This window comes from Marmota flaviventris, chromosome 1 (genome assembly GCF_047511675.1).
Source record: "Marmota flaviventris isolate mMarFla1 chromosome 1, mMarFla1.hap1, whole genome shotgun sequence".
NCBI lineage: Eukaryota > Metazoa > Chordata > Mammalia > Rodentia > Sciuridae > Marmota > Marmota flaviventris.
The window spans coordinates 5223948-5246593 of record NC_092498.1 but is presented as its reverse complement, the minus strand read 5'-3'; the positions used below and the strand labels follow the sequence as shown (position 1 = coordinate 5246593).

General features: G+C 44.4%; 1 protein-coding gene across 1 annotated transcript; it reads left to right on the top strand.

The window, feature by feature from the left end:
• Positions 1 to 2089: 2089 nt before the first annotated feature.
• Positions 2090 to 3760, top strand: Cct8l2 (chaperonin containing TCP1 subunit 8 like 2). The gene has a single exon (XM_027943319.2). It carries the CDS (start codon positions 2090 to 2092, stop codon positions 3758 to 3760), a length of 1671 nt encoding a protein of 556 aa, XP_027799120.2.
• The last annotated feature ends 18886 nt before the right edge of the window (positions 3761 to 22646 follow it).

Sequence of the window (22646 nt, the reverse complement as noted above, 5' to 3'; positions counted from 1 at the left end):
ACATGTGTCAGTCTACTTATTTAAAATTGTTACCTATGCATGCATATAATACATGTAAAGTAAAAATGTTCATCAAAAAATAAAAATAGTTATCTCCAGGTTGGGATCCCAAGTGACCTTTACTTTCTAAATACTTTTTTTTAAAATTTTTTTTTAGCTGTAGATGGACACAATACCTTTATTATTCATTTTTATGTGGTACTGAGGATTGAACCCAATGCCTCACACATTCAAGGCAAGTGTTCTACCACTGAGCCACAATCCCAGCCCCTCTAAATCCTTTTTTAAAAATTATAATTAATGATCTTACAAAAGCAATCAAATTTTCAAAGAAAAATGTTTTTTCCCTCCAAAATGATCTCCTCTTTAACCTTAGCTGTATTGAACTTTCATTATGGCATGTTTCCTTTTCTTTCTTGCTGTCCTCTCCTCTGTGGAAATATTAAACTAATGCCCACCATCCTATCATTCATTACCCCTGGAAAGTGTCGTCAGTTTCAGAGCCCTATTTTTTCTTAGAACGTTGGCCAATAAACAAAGTAAACAGAATTTTCTCCAAATGAAAAATGGGCAATTTCCCCTAACTCAATGGATAGATGTGTTCATCAGTCCCACCTGGTACTCTCCTTAACCCCCATCAAATGCTGGATTCGTTAGGTTCAAATCTGTTTCACTGATAGTTTCTAAGTTCCTATCTTTGTATTTCTCATTGTGCTGAACACAGTGGCACTACAGAAACATTTGTTAAATTAAAGAAGCATCATTATTCTGTATGAGGAAAGGGAGGAGGAGGAAAGACAGGATGTGAAAGGAAGGGACCTACATTGTTGGGTTTTTTTAATCTTTATTTATTTTTATGTGTTGCTGAGGATTGAGCCCAGGGCCCTGCACGTGCTAGGTGAGTGCTCTACTGCTGAGCCACAACCCCAGCCCAGATTGTTTTGTCTAGTTTTTGTTTTTGTTGTTTGCCTTTATTTTGTGTGGTTGCTTGGGTGTTTGTTTTTGCACTGGTGGGATGGAACCCAGGAACTCTTAGTTTTGGTGTGTGTGTGTGTGTGTGTGTGTGTGTGTGTTATCGGGGATTGAACCCAGGGCTTGGTGCATGATAAGCAAGCACTCCACCACTGAGCTGCAGCCCCAGCACAGAGGGACTTAAATCCCCAGGGCTGAGGGTAAGAAGGGCAATTAGCATTTCCGCCTCAGGGCTACCACTCGGGTCATGCTGGTCTTCCACAACCTGACCCTTTGGAGCCATTTCTATTTTTATGACTTGTAGGCTGTCAGCATCTTCCCCTCCTTTGTGAGCTGCCTGTTGCCAGCTCAGAGACATCACTGGCACTGGGAGTTGCTGCACAGGTACATACACTGTTGCTGCCTCCCACAGGCAACCTTAAAGGCCAGCAGACCCACAGACACCTGAAGGAACCTGATAAACAGGCACATGCTGATAAGATAGCCAAAAAGGCAAAGCAGGCAGACAGCAAAACACGACTAGAGTTACACAGCTCTCCAAAAGAAAGTAAAACAACAAAACACAGACATCATCTCTCTGTTATCCTTCAAAAACAAATAAAAGAGCCCGGAGAGCTGCTGGGAATCTGAAATAGGTAGGTATTTTTGTCTCATTTCCTCTCTTCATTGTTGCCCCAGCTTATAAGAAACTCTGGGGTCTAGAGCAAGGCTGGACACTGGCCTTGTATGTGGATCCCACAGCTGGACAATAAGATCTGGCTGTTGCCTGCCAGTAGGGCCTCCCAATTCTAACCGTCCTTCTGTGACCTCATTCCCTACCACTAGTTCCATTTGCCACTTTGTGATTTCATCAATTAAAGATCCCATTTCAGCTACTGAGCGTCAGAAGCCCCAAGAGCCCAGCTCCCTTACAGAATCAGTTTTGGGGGTGGTTTTAGGACTGAGCTTCCTACAGATCATGCTTGGACTTGAGCCAGAGTGCCTCTCCAGGTTGACTTCTTCACATATCAGGTAATGGGCATTTGATTCCTGCTTCCACCGAGCCCTAGAGTAGCTTCAAAGACCACTGCTGTCTCTAGAGCATCTCTACAGACCACGGGGTCCCCTCTTCCAGGCCATGGGCAGCAGAGTCCTTCCAGCCCGGGAACTACCTCAGAGGCTGGGGCCCAGCCTGGAGGACAACCAAAGAACTCCAGGAGGGGTACGAGAGAACCTGCTGAGCAGCACAGCTGCAATCCAGACCCTGGCCAGTGTCATCCGGCCTTGCTATGGCCCCCAAGGCCGGCAGAAGTTCCTAGTAACAGATAATGGGGAAACTGTGTGCACGGGCTACACTGCTGCCATCCTCAGGGCCCTGCAGCTGGAGCACCCAGCAGCCAGGTTTGTCCGAGAAGCAGCCCAAACACAGGCAGAAAACAGTGGGGACGGCACCGCATTCGTGGTTCTCCTGATAGAAGCCCTGCTGGAGCAGGCTGAGCACCTCCTGAGGGCGGGGCTTCCTCGCACCCAGCTCCGGGAGGCCTATGCCACTGCCAATAAAGAAGTCCTGGCTGCACTGCCTTCCCTGGCCATCAGGTCTCTGGGGCCTTTGGAAGATCCGTCCTGGGCCCTCTACTCTGTGATGAATACTCACTCCCTGTCCCACACAAACTACTTGACCAAACTGGTGGCCCAAGCTTGCTGGGCTAGTAGGGAGCCAGATGGTAGCTTCAAGCCTGAGCGTGTTGGAGTGTGCACACTGCGTGGAGGGACCCTGAAGGATTCGCACCTCCTCCCAGGGTTAGCAATATCCGGAGAACCCTGTGGTCAAATGACCGCAGTGTTGACTGGTGCCAGAGTGGCTCTGTTTGTTTGTCCCTTTGGTCCTGCCAACCCAAATGCACCAGCAACTGCCCATCTCTCTAACCCCAATGACCTAACTAAATTTATGACAGAAAGTGATCAATTACTAGAAAAGCAAGTAGCCCAGCTGGCAGCTGGGGGTATTAATGTGGCAGTGGTATGGGGGGACATTGATAAGAAAGCCCTCATCCTGGCCGACAATTATGGCATCATGGTGATTCAAGCCAAGTCCCGGAAGGAGGTGGCTTATCTGAGTGAGGTGCTGGGCACCCCCCTGCTAACTTATCTGCTTCCTCCCCTGGAGCCAGGGAGATGCCATCGGATTTACAGACAGGAGCTGGTAAACGGTGTGGCTGTGCTATTTGAGTGCGAATCTGTGGGCACCCCCGCCCTCACGTTGGTCCTCAGGGGTGCCACAGCTGAGGGGCTGCGGGGTGCAGAACAGGCTGTCTACCATGGCATTGATGCCTATTTCCAGCTGTGTCAAGATCCCAGACTGCTTCCAGGAGCTGGCGCTGTGGAGATGGCCCTGGCCAGAACGCTCTCAGATAAAGGAAGCAAATTGGAAGGGCCAAACGGTCCAGCATTCCTAGCATTTGCCCAAGCCCTGAGGTCTCTTCCTAAAACCTTGGCAGAGAATGCAGGCTTAGGTGTTTCACAGGTGATGGCAGAAATGAGTGGAATTCACCAGGCTGGGAACTTTTTAATTGGAGTGGGAACTGAAGGGATAATAAATGTGGCCCAGGAGGGGGTGTGGGACACCCTAATGGCCAAAGCCCAAGGACTTCAAGCAGTGGCTGAAGCAGTGCTGCAGCTTGTGACTGTAGATGAGATTGTGGTGGCCAAGAGCAGCTCCCTGAATCAGCAGATCTTGAATCCTGACTCCAAGAAGGCCAAGGAATGCCTGTCTCACCCAAGGAAAAAAATCTTTCAAATGTACAAGTAGCAACATCTTCAATAAAGTGGGGGATTGCCAAGGAAGGCCTAATCACCCCCCAAAATTGATACTTGCCTTATTTATTTCCTCCGGGTTTCGTACTTTGGGAGTCAGTTTCTTTAGATAAAAACATGAAGGAACATAAAAAGTTTTTTTCCACTGATTTCCTTTTCAAGTCTTGACTTTTTCATTTCCTGTTTCTCTCCGTCAGGTTCTGTTTCTTTCTATAATAAGAGCAGGATTCAATTCTAATAAGATCTTTAAATTGAGTACCTGAGTTTGGGGATGTGGAAAAAAAAAAAAAAGAGGCAGTAATCCCTTCTCAACCATGATGTGAGTATTCTCTGAATAATATTCTAATATATGTGAATTTGTCCAGATGCCACTTTGGTACTCTGCAAATATCCAGCTTATAGGAGTGGCCAGTCATTCCTGTTGTGGTTATTGGAAAAAAGAGGAAATACCATTTTTAGACTATACATATATTTAATACATAATATTTTTAAATTTTTTTAGTTGTAGATGGACACACAATACCTTTATTTTTATTTATTTATTTTTATGTGGTGCTGAGGATTGAACCTGTGCCTCATGCTTTTGAGGCAAGTGCTCTGCCACTGAGCCACAATCCCAGCCCCTAATACATAATATTTAAAGTATATACTTATATGTTTGTATATAATATGTGTTTGTATATTATATGTATAACATGTGTTTAAGCTCAGGCTTGAAGCTACCATCTGGCTCCTTACTAGCCCAGCAAGCTTGGGCCACCAGTTTGGTCAAGTAGTTTGTTTGGGACAGGGAGTGAGTATTCATCACAGAGTAGAGGGCCCAGGACGGATCTTCCAAAGGCCCCAGAGACCTGATGGCCAGGGAAGGCAGTGCAGCCAGGACTTCTTTATTGGCAGTGGCATATGCAAGGCAGAAAATTGATGGGCAGGTGGAAAGCTAAGTTGTTTCTAAAAAGAATGGAGGCTGATGTATATATAGCTCAGTGGTAGAGCATTTGTCTAGCATGTGCAAGGCCCTGGGTTCAATGAGCAGCACTATAAAGGTAAATAACAACAACAAAAAAAATCACTCTGGCATAGATAATAGAATATATTAAAAACAATACAGCACACACATGCCCAGTAGTTCTGTGCTCACGGTGTATAAGCAGGACAGCAACAGCCAGGGCTAGGGTTGGATGCTCCTGGGCAGTAAAGGGGTCCAGTGGAGCCCTGTGGGGTCAATACTGTTACCCAAAGCCTTTTCTACTCTAACCCTCCAAGTCATCTCCTTCTCTGTGAAAGAAATAGAACCCAAGGGCAGTGTCTAGGAGAAGAAAAGCTTCAGTCTCTTAAAATCAAACAACAAAGCTTTGGACACTTGGAGAGAGTCAGACTCAGGAATCAAACATCTTATAGCATGCAGATTAGCTGGCACAAAGCCAAACAAAATTTAAAACATTCTGTTGAAACTCTGAAGAAGTAAAAATCCTGAAGGCGTACAAAATATGTGTACAAAAAAATGATAAATGGAGGTGTTAGAACTGTACTCATTATTACTAATTTAAGAAATATAAGACATTGCTGATATATTTTTATTGGTTTTGTCTTTATCATTATATTTTAGTGAATTTAAGTGCTTTCATATTTATTTCTTGCCTTCAAACTCCCCACTATTGTTCTCAGGAAGTCTCAAGTTCCATAAGAATAATTATAACACAAACAGTTAACTTTTCAAAGCGGTTCAAAAGCATTTTATGTGAATTTTATTTAACCATCAAAACAAATTTATAAGAAACTTGACACTTGCTCTGATGCCAAAGACATGATTGAGCTTTAGAAAAATTAATTGACTAACATTTAGTAAGTAAAAGAAAGAAACCCAGATTCTTACTCATCATTTTATTGCCCCAATCCTGAATTCTTCTATTGAGGATATTTCCAGACACATATCCCTATGATTAGGGAGAAACTCTGTCTAAAAACAGCCCTTTGAAATACAGCAATTAGTATTTTTTTTTAAATCAAATAAAAGCCAAGCTTATTTTGTGAAGATATAAAGATCACTCCTGCTCACAGAGAACATTTTAGTTATAAATCCCAAACACATGTTGGCCAACACATATAGAGTATTTTAAATGTCCTAAGAGTGATATACCAGGGACATTTTAATAATCTATTTTGGGGAAGTCACATTATGTCATTTCACTTCCATCTTCTTTTCCCCTAGGTGTGCGCATACATACACACATGCACACATACACACACACACACACTTATACATATATAAAAGCAAGTTAAAATTAATATTAAGAGCCGAACACACTGGTGCACACCTGTAATTCCAGAGACTTGCGAGGCTAAAGCAAGAGGATTGCAAGTTGGAGGCCAGCCTGGGCAATTTAGGGAGACCCTGTCTCAAAAAATAAAAATGGGTGAGAATATAGCTAAGTGGTAAAGTGCACCTGGTTCAATCCCCAGTCCCCCACCCTCAAAAAAAAAAAAAAAAATAACATCAAGGAATGCCATACAAGGGGTAAAAAAGGTATGACAGACACAAATTTAATTGATTTATGTTAGAGCTTGAAGATAAAACACCTGACCAAAACTTGAAACTTGTAGAGACACAGAGAATTCTGGTGTGTTGTGGTACATCCTGAGGAGGTCCCAAAGCTTGTGCTACTGAGATCTCCTGATTTGTCCTGCCTCCCATCCATCCCTGGCAGGTCAGATCTTAAATTTCATGAACTGCCAAAGGTTGGTGTACCCTTCTTATATTCTAAGAAGATGAATTATTCCAGAAGGGAAGGAAATGATACATGACAACAAAGGTGATTCCTTGGGCAGCTAGCAGAAAGGGTTTTAGGGAAGGAGCCCAAGTGTAGCGTTATAAGTTGAACATGTTCACATTTTTGGATGGGTCCTTTCCTTCTTTTCCTTCCGTCTGTGCTGGGTCTCAAACCCAGGGCCTTGTGCCTGCTAGGCAAGTGTTCTGCAACTGAGCCCCAATTTATTTCAGATTTCTTTTAGCATCAGTTGAGGGTCATCTGCATCCTATCTTCTAAGGTCTTGCTACTTAACATATGACCTGTGAACCATAGGCATCAGCATGGAGCAAGTTAGAAACACAGACACCTGCTGGGCATGGTGATAAAGGCATGTAATCCCAGCTACTTGGGAGGCTGAGGCAGTAGAGTTGCAAGTTTGAGACTGGCCTCAGCAATTTAGTGAGGCCCTAAGCAATTTAGCAAGACCCTGTCTCAGAATAAAAACTAAAAAGGGCTGGGGATATTGCTCAGTGGTTAAGCACTCCTGGGTTCAAATCCTAGTACCAAAAAAATGCAGACACTCAGATGTCCCCATCTTCACCCCCTGGGGTTGGTGTGCATCTAAAAGCTTGAGAAGCACTGACTTAAGCAACAACCCCTATCTACTATATATTTCCTATGCCTAGAATGTAAGTATCCCCTTGAATGTCATCTTTAGTGTCCAAACATATGACTCAGACATCAAGTTGCTTTTTTCTTCTACTGACTCTGGAGAAGTTGATCAGAATTTGACCTCAATTTGACTGGATCCAGATCTGCTTCTGAGGTTATAGGATCAAGGTCTCCTGGCATGCAAGGTTTCAATTCTCCAAATACCTTTGCTTTGAGCTTGGCTACATATTCCTCTTCCAAGATGTGCAGCAGCAGCCGAGTTTCAGAAATGGTGATTTCTAGAGCATATTCCCTACAAAGCTTGCTGCTTCTGGGGGACCTGGCTGTTGTCCCAGATCCCTCTCAGCTTCACAACACTGCTTTACCAGGGTGCTATGAACTGATCTGCCCAGCAGAGAGCAAAGGATGAGACTTGGAAAAAACAGGGAGCAAAAATGAACACTTCTAAGTTTGGGGAAAAGAAGGAGCTGGGAGCCCGTGTTGGTGGTGGAGGCTGGTGAGCGGCAAGAAGCTGGTCCACTGAGTTGGTAGAAAGCACCGATTGCAGACTTCAGCCATGAGCATACTGGAGTCTGGGAAAATGAGAAAAGGCATCCATCCCAACCATGGAAAGAAGTATGATTCAAAACAAAACAACACAACAGGGACGGGTTGCTGCAGTGTGCTGTCCTGTCTGTATGTGGTCTGCACCCAGCTAAATGAGCCCCTTCATGAGAGCCCCTTATGAGGAGGCTGCACTTTCCAGGCTTGCCAGTCTAAGGACTCTCTGGTGCAGAGGTTACAGAATGGAGAAAGCTGAGGTGCACAAGAGGAGCAAACCCAGAATGCTCCAAAGCCGAGGCATCTGAGTGGGAGGAAAGGCAAACACCAAAGCATAAGAACACATCCGTTTCATTCCTGCCTGTGTCCAGCATGGGCTAGACTGACACTATGGGCACGTTTGCATCCCCAGACCACTCCGTTTCTGCTTTAGCCTTTTTGGATAAATGTGAGGGAGGTAATGCTATTAAATATTAGTTGATAAGCTCTTTCCCACTGAGATTTATTGAAAATTTCCCCTTATTCTTGGTTACCTAGTTAAGAGCCTGCCGCTACCTAAGGGAAAGTGGTCCTTATTAAAATGCCAAAATCAGTAAGTGATAGGTTCAACACTGAGATTCCAAAAATAGCTGAGACTTCTCTTCCCCAAAACATCAAATGCTGCCCCCCCAACCCCATCACCACAAACATACAGGCTAAAGCTCCTCTTCCCTAACTGGGAAGGAGGAGGAAGTTCAGGCAGGGAATGAGAGCTGGTGGTAGGAGATCTGAGAAGGGACCCTGCTCAACTTCCAGTGGTTCTAAGGATGACATGGGGAACAGCCACAGAGTTTCCAGGAAAGGCTGGGGGTCTGAGAACAGAGGTGAGTCTCTGCTTCCAATTCTCAGCCATGGGGAGCTCCCTTGCCAACAGGGTGGCAGAGCAGTAGAGAAGATCTCTGGGATGGACAAGAAGGTAGCTGGCAGAATGTTCTGTGGCACCTTAGCCTCAGAGAATAGCAGGTTTCCCTGGCCCCAAGAAATATGTGCCAGGTACTTGAGGGTATAGCCCCCTGAAAATTAAGGGCATTTCAAGATCATGGGAAGAGAAAGAATTATAAACTGAAGCAGAGGCAAAAGAAAGGCAAAACAGGCTCTGACCATAGGACACCAAAATGCTGTGTCAGTCCATGGATAACAAGATGGGTAAACAAGAAGAGAAGGTGGAGATCAAGCACTGATGTAGTTTGAGGCTACAGTTGTAGCTCAGTGGCAGAGCACATGTGTGAGGCACTGGGTTCGATCCTGCATATAAATAAAGGGATAAAAATGTTGTTTTAAAAAATAATTTATGTAGTTTGATCCCCAGCACCATAAAAATTAATTTGACTAAGGTTAGGATTGATCAAGAAAAACTATGAAACCATGAAAGGATTACGTTTGCCTGGAATTTAGCAGACTAAGAATTCTGCCATTAGGCGAACAGGGACTATAAATACAAATATTGAGATTATTTAGTTACAGAAAAATAGCTGCACACATTTCTACACATTTGTAGTTTGAGCCTTGAAAAGTAATTAAACTGTATGAATGTGAATATTGAACAAAGAAGTCAGAAACTGCCTTCCCTAAAGTACCACCAGAGCTTGACATCAGCTACAACAGTGCTAAATAGACGAGATTCCAGGTGGCAAAACAGTGGTACTCTTTTTGTCATGCAGCACATATTTGAAATGCAATTTTAAACATTATACAGTGTCAAAAATGGCAGTTGGGCTAGAGATGTTGCTCAGTGGTAGAGTATTTGTCTAGCATGTGAGAAGCTCTGGATTCAATTTCTAACACTGAAATCAGTCAATCAATCAATCAAGGTCCCAGAGAAGTTTCTTCCAACTGACCAAATGCATCAGAAAGGAAAGTGCATCCCAGAGAGTTCAGGAAATATTTGCCTCTCTAGAATAAACAAAAACAACCAAAAATACAACCAAAAAACAAAAAACTTGCCAGATGTGGCAGCGCATGCCTACTGTCCCAGCAACTCGGGGGGGCTGAGGCAGGAGAATCATGAGTTGAAAGCCAGTCTCAGCAGACTAGTGAGGCACTTAGCAATTTAGTTAGATCCTGCTCAAAATAAAATATAAAAAAGGGATGGGGCTGTAGCTCAGTGGCAGAGTACTTGCCTACCATGTGTGATGTATTGGGTTTGTTTCTCAGCAGCATATAAAAAATAAATAAAGGCATGCTGCCTATCCACAACTATAAAATTTTTTTTTTTAAAAAGGAGGGGTAGGGCTGGGGATGTGGCTCAGCTGTTAAGCGCCCTAGGTTCAATCCCTGGTACCAAAAAAAAAAAAAAAAAAAAAATTTTACACATCCAGATTAACATCAATTTTTAAAAACATCTTGGCACTTATGTATACTGTCTCCTGTGCTCACTGACTCCAGAAGCCTGCAGTGCAGAGATCCCTACTGTGACTGCTTTCCCCAAGTTTGTCCTCTCAGCAGGCACCCGAGTTCTGAAGACATTTCCTTTCCAGAAAAGAACAAGATCTATCAGCCAATCTTAGACTGCCTGTTGAAGACCCAAATATTACACAATTCATATTTCACCCCTACATGCATTTTAATTGAAAAACTTCTATTTTAATTTTATTAGTGTAATTTTTTTAATATTTATTTTTTAGTTTTAGGTGGACACAATATCTTTATTTTTTTATGTGGTGTTGAGGATCGAACCCAGCAGCCCGCGCATGCCAGGAGAGCGTGCTACCGTTGAGCCATATCCCCAGCCCAATATTAGTGAAATTTTTAAACAAAAGCTATAACAACCCATGAACCAAGACTGCAATGCTGTTTCATGTGAAAGAAGTTTCCAAAACTACTTTGGATCCTTTTTACATTAGGTTTTCATGTCAGAAAAATCTATTCTTGCCTTAATTCCAAAATTTAGAAGACATTTCTTTCTTTCTTTTTTTTTTTTTTTTAAAGAGAGAGAGAATTTTTTTTTAATATTTATTTTTTAGTTTTCGGCGGACACAACATCTTTGTTTGTATGTGGTACTGAGGATTGAACCCCGCGCCGCACGCATGCCAGGCGAGCGCGCTACCACTTGAGCCATATCCCCAGCCCTAGAAGACATTTCAAAATATACCCAGATGTTACTTAAATTTAAAGTCTATTTTTTTTGAGACAGGGTCTTGCTAGGTTGCTTACAGCTTTACCAAGTTACTGAGGCTAGCTTCTAACTTGTGATCTTCCTGCTTCAGCCTCCCATGCTGCTGGGATTACAGCCATGTGCCACCAGGCCTGGCTGAAATTTAAGTCTTATTCAGCTGTTCAACATTACACTATGAAGATACAATCCACAAGTCTGATGTGATAAAACCATAGTCAGAAGCTAAGCTTTTCTATTTTTGTGTGGATTTTTATTTTATACTTATGACATGATCAGCACTATGTAATAGACTGGGCATGTGATTAATGTTTTAAAATATAGACATATAAGTATTTTCCCAGAGGAACTATTCCTATTAATCTTTTTTTTTTTTTTTTTGCATTTTCCTTCATTTTCTATTTCTCACACATTTATTTGTTACAATTGCTTTTTCTCCCTCCTCCCACATTCATTTTCTGTGTATTCTTTATCTTTACCCTGGTTTATTTCAAACCCTAATTGCACATTTCTCACCCTTTTCCTCATTTCTTTTCCTATGGTCTCTACCTTTCTATCAATTTCTATGGTACACATTAGCAGGAGTAATTAATTTGCTTATCTTTTGTTCCCTATCTGGCTTCTGAAATGATTGATCAGCCCTATTCTTCTTCATCTTGGAAAAATTTAATTTTCCTGGCAGTTTTGGGAAGAGGTTTCTGATTTTCTCCCCAAGATCTGAATTTCCTCTTCATAAATTAAATTAATTAAATTCCTCTTCTTTCTTTTTTTTTAATCTTTATTGAATACTTCAACTATTTCATTTCAAAAAGTTTTTCCTGATGTCAGTGGCGGACAGCTGTAGTCCCAGCAGCTTGGGAGGCTGAGGCAGGAGGATCTCAAGTTCAAAGCCAGGTTCAGCAACTTAGCGAGGCACTAAGCAACACAGTGAGATCCTGTCTTTAAATAAAACACAAAATAAGGCTGGGGATGTAGCTCAGTGGTCAAGTGCCCCCGAGTTCAATCCCTGGTACCCTTCCCCTGAAAGTTTTTCCTCTTTTACTATCTACTGAATACTCAGAAACTTTCTTATTTGGGACTTTACCAATCTAATGGTGTGTAGGAGTGCTGACGGTTTAAAATCTCTTCTCATTCTGCAAAGAAACAATGGAAGGTTGGAAAGTAAATGTAGCTATTTATGTTTTGATCACAAAATAGGGTAAACCTGGGTTTATTATTGCAATTTTGGGGCTGGGGATGTGGCTCAAGCGGTAGCGTGCTCGCATGGCATGCGTGCAGTCTGGGTTCGATCCTCAGCACCACATACAAATAAAGATGTTGTGTCCGTCGAAAACTAAAAAATATTAAAATTATAAAAAAATATTATTGCAATTTTAATATTTAACATTTAACAGTGTTAAGAAATACCCAGAAGCTGGGTGCAGAGGCACAGACATGTAATCCCAGCAGCTCAGGAGGCTGGGGAAGGAGAATCACAAGTTCAAAGCCAGCCTCAGCAACTTAACAAGCAAGCAACTTTGTGAGACCCTGTCTCAAAATAAATAAATAAATGGCTAGGGATATGGGATAGTGGTTAAGCACCACTAGGTTCAATCATCACAGGAAGGAAAAAAAGAAGGAAGGACAGACCCACCCAGACACCAGAATTCAACTTGGTCAGCAGGCAAGGAAACTTGACATTTAGAAATACCTCACTTAAAAATGAGAAATTGGGCTGGGGCTGGGGCTCAGCGGTAGAGCACTTGCCTGGCATGTGTGAGGCACTGGATTCAATTCTCAGCACCACATATAAATAAATAAAATAAAGGTCTATCAACAACTAAAAAATAAAACAAGAGAGAGAAATTAAGGGCTGGGTGTGTAGCTCAGTGGTAGAACACTTGCCTAGCATGCATGAGGCCCCGGGTTAGATCCCCAACACAGGAAACAAAAATTCACTAAAATAGAAATATGAAAAATTGGAAGATGGCTGGGAAAGACAGGGCCCTATGTGTGTTTGCCACAGCAACCAACAAATGGCAGACAGCCTGATGAATAAATGAGTGGAGCCATATTGAAACTCATGAGATGGTTTGGCAACACTGAAAACACCCCTCCTGGTTCTGCAGCAGGAAGTGTCATTGGTGAGAGTTTTGGCTTTTGTCCTCTGCATCCACCACCACCACATTCCTTCCACTGGACTGTTCTCAACTAGGGACTGAGCGGTAATAAAGAAGGTCAGTTCCTGCCAGATTCCTCTGATGGTGGCTTGGGCCCTGGTGGTCTGCCTGGCACAAGCCTTCTCAGAACTGCACTGCAGCTGAGGCCTTCTGCACTACTCTGTTCTTCCCAGGCTGCTGACCATCCCTGGCGTTGGGGCCAGTGTCAGCTTCTCCGCCTCTTCCAGCTGTCTTCAGGATTATGTTCCCCCCAATAAATCTCCCGCATGACCATCTTCTTGGCACCTTTTTTTCAGAGGACCTGATCTAAGAGGGTGGCAAAAGGTAATTGTGAGAAACTCTGCAACAGGCTGCCTCTTCCTGGCCCTGACATGTCCTCCCAAGTCAGTAACTCAAGGACAACTTCCATGTGTGGTCACCTACCACAGCAGCCTCTTATCCTCAGGGCCTTCCCGGGCACACCCTCCTGGTGAAGCCAGATTTAAAGACAGGTAGTCAGTGTAGGTAGGTAAATTGAGTCTGATGGAGAAAATAGAGTCTGATTTAAGTCTGAGAATTGGAAACAGCCCCTGGGAGAATGGAATGTTCATGTCTCCAAAGCCCTTTGCTACTCCCCCTCCCCAAAAGGTTGTTAATTAAACAACTCCTGAGCCACAGGGAGCTGCTCATCAAAGCCCCCTGGGCTGCCGCTCCCTTCCAGCCCACCTGCTCACCCACCCCATGGCCATTCCACCAACATCCCCCAGTCACTATCCAGGATGAGGGGAAATGAACAAGATAAGGGAGAAGAATGCAGAACCAGGGAAACTTCAGACAGAGAAAGGGACAGGACTTTCTTCCCCCGGGAGAAGTCTGTTTTACTATCCTTTAGTGGAGCTTCTTACTCTCTAAGCTTGCCTGCCTCAGTGTGCTTCTTTGGTGTTATACTTCAACATTTGAGGAAGCAAGACGTATCAAGCAGTGGCATCACTGAGATACCAGAACCACACCTCAATTACAGACATCCATCTTCTCCACTTCAACTGAGCAAGTACCATGCCTGGGACACACACACACACACTTTGCTCCATCTCAGAGCTGCTATTCATTTGGAGCCAAGCAAGCTTATCCTTTGAATGCAGTCTCCCTTTCTTCTCTTAATGAGGCATCACTACTACATTGATAATACAAAAAAATGCTTTGCATAACAATAGCATTTTTTGCTACTTTCCCAAGCCCTTCAGATAAACATTACCTCATTTGATCCTCATAATCCTGAGTGTAGTCAGGGCCAGGTCAGCCTCACTTCACAGGGGAAGAAGTTCAGACTCTGACTTCTAACTTCTGCAGGGATCAATTTTGAAGTCTGTTCAACAACAGAAGGAACCTCTAAGAACTCCTCCGCTTCTAAAATTGTTTAAATTTCATGATTTGAAATCACAAGATGAGTAGTTAGTGGCAGATTAGGGACCTGAAGTGAATGACTCAATGCCAGCTAATTCCTATACCATGTCACCTTTGTGGACACAGCCGTACCTCACATGTATTAACTGTTGCAAGTGCCCTGTACTATGCTAAGTGCTTCTAGGCATGCAGCAGAATACCACCTCAGCATTTACTGCTCCCTCCCCTCTGTCTAACAGCACTGAGACTTCAGTTCCATCCCCACTCCCATCCCTCTGCCTCAGGGATGTGCTTGGGTTGGTTTAACCTGCCCCACACTTTCCATTCCCCAGAACTGGCCAGAATGACCCAATATGCAGGAACAGAAGGGCACTCTCTCCTATTGGACATCCATTAGGAAGCACTGGCTTCTACTCTTGCTGGCTGCTTCTCTGTAGCTCTGAGAGGAAGCCAAGTATTCTTTTTGGGAATGATACTTTTTAGCAATTAAAACCTATGAGCTGTTTATCTCTAAAACTAGAACAAATAAGATAAGCAAAGACAGATGAGGTTACTGGGACCCCTGGAGGTTACTGCATCAAGCTCCCACTGACTGTTTTAAATAGGTAGGACTAAATTTCAACCCTCCAGCAACTGACCCGGGGTTCTCTTGGCTTTAGCATGTGACAATTTCCAAGCACACTGAGAAAGATCAGACAGACTTAGCTACTGAATAGAACTGTAGTAGTTTGCTGGAGAAGGAGCGGGAGGAGAAGGAGGAGGGAGGAAGGAGGAGGGAGAAGGGAGGAGAGAGAAGGGAGGAGCCCTTTTCTTCAGTTCTGCGTTTGTGCCCTGCAGGGATGACACTTACCACCTCCAGGGAAGCAGCTGAGTTCCAGAAATGGTCACAGTGAACCAGGACTCCTTCCCTTCCCCCATTCTAACCCTTTGCCAAGCAAAGAGCCTCAGAGACTGCCCTGGAGGAAGGAGCTGCCTGCCAAATATCTGCCCACCTGGGGCCAAGGCAAGGGCAAGGCCAGGGACTCCATTCTGTGAACAGCTGGAGAAGAAGTGGGCAAAAGGGCAGCCTTGGGGCAACAGGCCTTGTTTCTCACTCTCCTCCTCATCAAGAAATAGCAGGAAGTAAAGTAAGGAAATCAAAGAAACAGTCTATTAACAAAGGACATAGCTATTTTCCAAATTCTCTTCCTTATAGATATGACTATACAATTTTGACAGAATCTGAAAGGAAGGACAATTTGGTAGTCCATCATATTATAGAAATGTGGCTATTATTCATCAAGGACTGTTAAGCACCTGCCTTGTCCTGGAGATACAGTTCTGAGGGGGGGCGGGGGGAGAAGGCCCCTGCCTCCAAGAGTTCACATCTTAATGGTGGGAGGGAGAATGGGAACAGGCCATCACAGTGAATAAACAAGATGATTTCAGACTGTGCTAAGTGCTCTGAAGGAAATAACAGGGTAATATAACAGAAAGTACCTGGTTTGGGGGCAGGGAGGATATTTACTTTAGACACAGTTATCAGAAATGCCTCCCTGAGTCTGACTCTGTGGTACAAACCTATAACCCTAGAGACTCAGGAGGCTGAAGTAGGGGATGGCAAGTCTGAAGCAAGCCTGAGCAACACGAGACCCTGCCTCAAACTAAAAGTTTAAAAAGGGGCAGGGATGTAATTCAGTGGTAGAGCACCCCTGGGCTCAATACCCAGTACAGAAGCAAAAGAAAGAAATGCCTCCCTGAGTTGACACATGAGCTGAGTCACATGGGTGGTCTGAATAAATGCTGCTCCAGAAGGGCAAAGAAATAACAAATACAAAGGCCCTGTGGCAAAAAATGTTTGGGCAGAAAGGTCCTCAGTGTGCTTGGAATGTAATGAGTGAAACTGGAAAGGCAACAAGGGTCCCATAAGGCTGGGCCTTGTAGGTCAGAGCTGGGAGGTTTGTGAAATCGCCTGTGGTAGATGGGAAGGTATACATGCCTGTTCCGCCTTCTGGATGTTTTAATGAGCTGCCATCTGGAGTCTTACCTGGGATCACATTTAAGATCTTCCACTATAATAATCTTGAGAAAGTTACTTGTTTCTTCATTGTATCACACACACACACACACATATTTTTTTTTCCAGTATTGGGAGTTGATCTCGGGATCTTGCCAAGCACTCTACCACGGAGCTCTACCCCCATCCAATTTGCCTCGTTTTAAATTAAGGTTTCTACTGTTTATTCCAAATGACTTGTGCGCAGATTGGCCCCGAACCTCAGCTCTGTGAGTCGACTTCATTTTCAATATTGCAAACAATGAAAATAAGAGTTAAACGCCCCCACCCACTGCCTGAAAAAGCTGATAATTTTGTTGGCATAATTAACTTTGTCGTTGCAGTCTCACTTGCAATTTTAAGAACTCAATCTTGGTCCTGGATCTGAGTTGATTTGGGCATTCCAGTTCATCTTCCGTTTCAGCAACCAAAAACAATAACAATGTTGATACTGACATTTGCCATTTTTATCTTCGCCCTCTCACTGTTCCATCGGGCTGAGTTTAGGGAGAAGGTGGGAGGGCGGGGACAAGGGGGAAACCAAGGAGTGGGGTGGGGTGGCGAAAGGGAGAAACAGTACAGACTGAAAACAAGGAGAATGGAGAAGGGACTAGCTGCCTCCTATTTCAGGGAAGAAAGAAATGAGCGGTGAAGAAAAGAACAGGTCGGATGATGGAGGGAGTTGGAGGCAGGTGGAGCGCAGTTCCACAGGGACCTGGGGGCCTCGCTCGGCTGCACGGCGCAGCCAGGCGACTGGGCTCGGCTCCCGGAACAGGCGGAAAGCAGGAGGGGGAGAGGCGTAAAGAAACGAAGAGGGAGAGGAGAGACGTGGAGAAAAGAAGAAGGGAGAGGAGCAAGGCCCCAGGCGAGAAGGGGGGGAGGCCGTCGCCAGGAAAGCCCGCGGGAACCGAGAGCCGAGCGACCAGCCGCGCTCAGCGGGGGAGGGAGCAGCGGAGGGGGCGGAGCGCCAGGCGGCGCGAGGCCAATGGGAGGGTGCTCTGGGGGAAGGGCGGGGCACGCGGCGGCGCGAGGCCAATGGGAAGGCGAGCCGGGCGATAGGCGGCACGCGGCCAGCGAAAGGGCGACTCGGGGCGGGGCGGGGTGCCAGACGGCAGGAGACCAATGGGAGCGCGAGCAGAGAGGGCGGGGCGCCCGGCGGCGCGAGGCCAATGCCAGGGCGAGCCGGATCGCGGGCGCGCGGGGGAGAGGGACCCGGAAGGCGGTGGGGGCGGGGAGCCGACTGACAACCTGTCAAATCCACTTTAGGACGAACTAGGTCACGCGCCTCCCCAAGCCAGGGCGCCCCCACCCTGCGCAGCCCGGCGGGTGGCCCGCGGGTCTGGCCACGGCCCCTTCCTCTTCCTGCCGGGGGCGGTGGGGGCGGGGCGGGGCGGGACACCTGCCTCCCGCCCGCCGGCCCCGCGGCTCGGGCGGCCCTGCGTTCGCGCCTGCTCGCGCTGGGGGCCGCTGGCCGTGGGACTGCCCGGCAGCCGAGGCTCGCGGCGACGGCCTGGCGCGGCGCTCGGGCCCCGCACATCTCTCCCGCGCGCGACCGCGCACTACTTGGCGCGGAGGGATCCGCGCGGGCGCAGGGAGGGCCGCGGCCCAGGGGGCGCGCGGAGGGTCGACGGGCCCTGCCGGTCACCGGCCTCCTCCACGGCGCCGTGTGCCGGTGGCGCCGCGCGGAGCACGGCGGCCTTTCCTGGCGCGGTCCGCGCGAGCCTCACCGTGCCGCTCGCGCCGCGCCGCCCTTCCGTCTCGCACGTCCCCGCGGGAGGCCGCCTCCGCGCGGCGCCCCACGGTGGGTGTGGACGCAGGCGCCCGCGGCGCTGCCCGCGGTGCCAGAGCTGCTCCGCACGGGTCCTCGTGCGCGTCGGCCTGGCCTTGGCGTGCGGGGTCAGTAGCGCGACGCTTTGTTTAATGTTCTTTACTTGGCCATGCAAATAACGTCAGTGTCCCCAGAGCAGAGTGACGCGCTGTTAGATTACAGTCACCAACTGTGTAGATCTAAGGGCCAGCTTTCTAGAAGGACTTCAGTTTGAATGTTTGACAGTGATTATTTACAGTGTTTCCTTACAGTAGGGTAGTGAGATGGAACAAAAACATTTTCGCTCAAACACAAATCTTTAACCAACAATATTGAATATCTATATGATGTGCTTTGAAATATTTCTTTACCGAACTTATAAACATTACCAAATCAGCAAAAGAACTTTATTTCGTTTTAAATCCAGCCTTTATTTAAAAACATTTATCCAACACATTGGGAAGAAAGAAAAGTACATATTATTTGTGTACAGAATGTGTATATGTCAAATTCGTGTATTAACGTTTAAAACATTAAATTCAGCATGAAACAATTAGCATGACTGTACTGAAGAACTACGATATTATTTTGTAGTTTAGTATAATCAGTAAAGGGTAGGAATGGAAGACTGACCTTTTTAATAAAAATTAAAATTTAACAAAACAAAAGAAGCCTTTTCCGGTGTGGTTATTATCTCTTCATTACAGCAAATTCCTTAAAGCCAACCAATAGTCCAAAGGGAATAGTTGTCCTCTCTTTTGACCAATTTGTAACCCAACATTGGGTATATAAAAATGTTATTTATTTTCTTGTTTCCAAGATTTGGTTATCTATTCCCACTGAAGGTTGTTTTCTTACTCCTCCTTGCCACTTATTTTTCTTAAGACGTGATATTTGTTTGTTTGTTTTTTTTTTAATTTTTTATTTGTTCTTGTTAGTTAACATGACAATAGTTGGATGATTCTTTAATAATTCTTTTTTTTTTAAAGAGAGAGAGAGAATTTTAATATTTATTTTTTAGTTTTCGGGGGACAAAACATCTTTGTTTGTATGTGGTGCTGAGGATCGAACCTGGGCCGCAGGCACGCCAGGCAAGAGGGCTACCGCTTGAGCCACATCCCCAGCCCTTTTTTTTTTTAGTTGTAGATGGAAACACAATACCTATTTGTTTTTTATGTGATGCTGAGGATTAAACCCAGTGCCTCACACGTGCTAGACAAGCATTCTGCCACTGAGCTACACCCCAAACCCCCCAGCCCCTCTTTTAATGCTAATTGTACTAAGGAGACAATAAAATCACAAGTATTTTTATTCAACAAATAAACCATGATACTGTCAATAATAACAAAGTCAATATTGTCAAAGCGAGAGAATAGTATATTGTATCATTGGCTGGGATTTAGCCACCAGATATATTACAGTAAGTAAAACTGAAGAGTTATAAAACTTAAAATGCAATACTAAAACAATCATCTTACTGCATTTGGGTATATTTCAATCCTTTAACAGAGGGTAGAATGTTTTGATATGATGTGTCACATCGTTTTAATTTCCAATTTTATATTAAATAAAACCTTACATTTCTCTCTTCAAATATGAAAATTAGAAACATTCTGTTTTAATTCTTTCTTCTGTTGTATCCCTTATTAGCAAATTCTTTTGAAATAGATTTGGGGAATTATTTGCCCTTATAAATGGAGTTACTGTTTTGCCCAAACATTTCATGTGTAATTCCCTTCTGTAAGGAGGATTTTTATAATTCCCTACCAAAATATCTTGGCAAAGTTTTATTTCTCAATTGTTAGTGCATTTCCTGGACTAGAAGGAACCCTCCTTACTTCTTAGGGGGAGATGGGTGCGTGTATCTGTTCAGGTGAAGACACCCTCATGGCAGCTCTGTGTGGAGTAGGTGGTTGAATTCAGCTTGTATCCAAAGGGTTAAAATACTCTGTGAAGGGGAAATGAATATACATTGAGTTAGAAGCTATAAGCCAGTGGTCTGCAGATGTGTTTTGTTTGTCTCACAATATTTAGAAATTTTGAAATTGATTTCTAAGATTCCAAAAAATTGGAGACTGGAGATAAAAAATACAGTCTTGTAGTTGGGCATGGTGGCACACATCTGTAACCCCTGCGACTTGGGAGGCTGAGGCAGGGGGGTCACAAGTTCCAGGCTAGCCTGGGCAGTGTAGCGATACTGTGTCTCAAAATGAAAAATAAGAAGGGCTGGAAACGTAGGTCCCCTGGGTTCAATACTCACTATTGTAAAACAAAACAACACCCCCAGAATTGTAGCTTCTTGTTATAATTTGGATCTTGATTGTCCCCCAAAGGTCTGCGTGCTAAGACTCTTTCTTCAGCCTGTGGTGCTGTTGGGAGATAGTGGAATGAAGTTGGGTCATTTGTGTGTGTCCTTGAAGGGGCTGCTGTGACCCAGGCTCCTTCCTGTCTCTCTTTGCTTGTTGGTTCCCTGAGGCGAGCAGCTATGTTCCATCATAGTTCCTGCCATGATATTCTGCCTTGCCATGGGCCTCAAAATGATGGAGCCACTGACCACAGATTGAAACCTCTGAAACTTTAAGCCAAAAAAAAATCTTTTTTCCTTATGAGTTGATATTGTCAGATATCTTATCATAATGGCAGAAAGCCAGCATGCTTGTCTTGAAAATTAGACAGATGTGGCTTATTTCTTGCCTGGTTATATGTTGCTATAGCTGACAACCTGCTGTCCTCTGTACCTTGGGCTCAGCGCAGCCCTTTATTTAATCTCCTGGAATCTGTATTTGTAGTAAACTCTAGATTACACAAACTTGGGAAAGATTTTGCCACAGAAAAAGTAGACGTAAGAAGAGGTGATATTAGGCTTTTGATCTAGGTAAATATGAGTTGAGAAATGTAAAATTATTGGTGATATATATAACTAGATGTATCCCATCATTTTCTTTCCTAGGCATAGAAAAAGGTCAAGTTGTGTTAAATTAAAATTTTAATTTTTAAAAAATGGAACTCACGTTTTTCTGCTTTATTTTCCACTTATAATATCCTTGCTTTGAGTCAGGTGCAGTAGCACACACCTATGATCCCAGCAACCAGGAGGCTGAGTTAGGTAGATCAAAGGTGAGGTCAGTCTCAGCAATTTAACAAGGCCTTAAGCCTGTATCAAAATACAAAATAAAAAGAGCTGGAGATGTAGCTCAGTGATAAAGCACCCCTGGGTTCAATCCCAGTAACCAAAAAAAAAAAAAAAATTTTTTTTTCCTTGATTCAAATAAATATCACTGAAAGTCTTGATTAATAGAACCTAAGAATAGAAATAGATTATACAAGAAAAAAATATTCCTGGCTGGGCACAGTGGCACATACCTGTAATCCCAGTACCTTGGGAGGCTGAGGCAGGAGGATCATGAGTTCAAAGCTAGCCTCAGCAATTTAGCAAGGCCCTAAGCAACTTAGCAAGACGCTGTATCAAAATAAAAAGTGAAAAAGTGCTGGGGATGTTAAGTGGTTAAGTGCCCCTGAGTTCAATCCCTGGTTAAAAAAACAAACCAAACCAATCAAAAAAACAATTCCCCAAAGGCTACAGAAGTAACAGTAATGATGACAACAACCATGTCTTGACATTTCTGAGCCTTGCGCTGAACATTGTTGTTAAGTACTTTATATGAACTCTGTCATGTAATGAAACCATGATTCAGTTGTTTTTCACTCTGGCAGGAACCAGGGCCTCGTGCAAGCCAGGTAAGCACTCTGCCGCGGAGGTTCATCCCAGCTTGCCTTTTATTTTCCCATTTTTGACCTCATCTTCCTTTAATTCAGCTGCCTTGAACCCTAAAGCTCAGGCATGGGCGAGTGTTCCAATTTGCTGTATGTTAGGGATGGCACTAGCCTTTGGTCCTTACAAGTCCTAAAAAGTACCTACATGTCCTTTCTTGGGCCTCTCTTGTCTTCACTGTTTTCTCCTATTGACATCAGATTTCTTACCACAGCAAGAAATACAGCATTCCCTTTCTAGGGCAAAGGAGCCCTCTCTTCATTAGCCAAGATGAGGCAACAAGGTGTGGTGGGAGGAAAATGACCCGTGAAACCTAGGGATGAGGGCACGAAGGGCAGATAGGGGAGAGACAAACAGCCGTCCCCTCCCTCCCCTCCAGATCACCATCAGAAGACAACACAAGCAGTGAGAAGAGCAGCCTGCTAGAAAGACTCCAGTCTGTCCAGGAGGATTGTCCACTTTGATGACTGTGAAGAACATGAAGTAAAGTAACTCTGCAAAGTTCCATTCAGTTAGGGTTCAGATACATCAATAGGAAATACTTAGATAAAATCTGTACTTTCAAATAGTAGAATGTTTGTGAAAATATTTTAATAAAAAGGCCTAATACCATA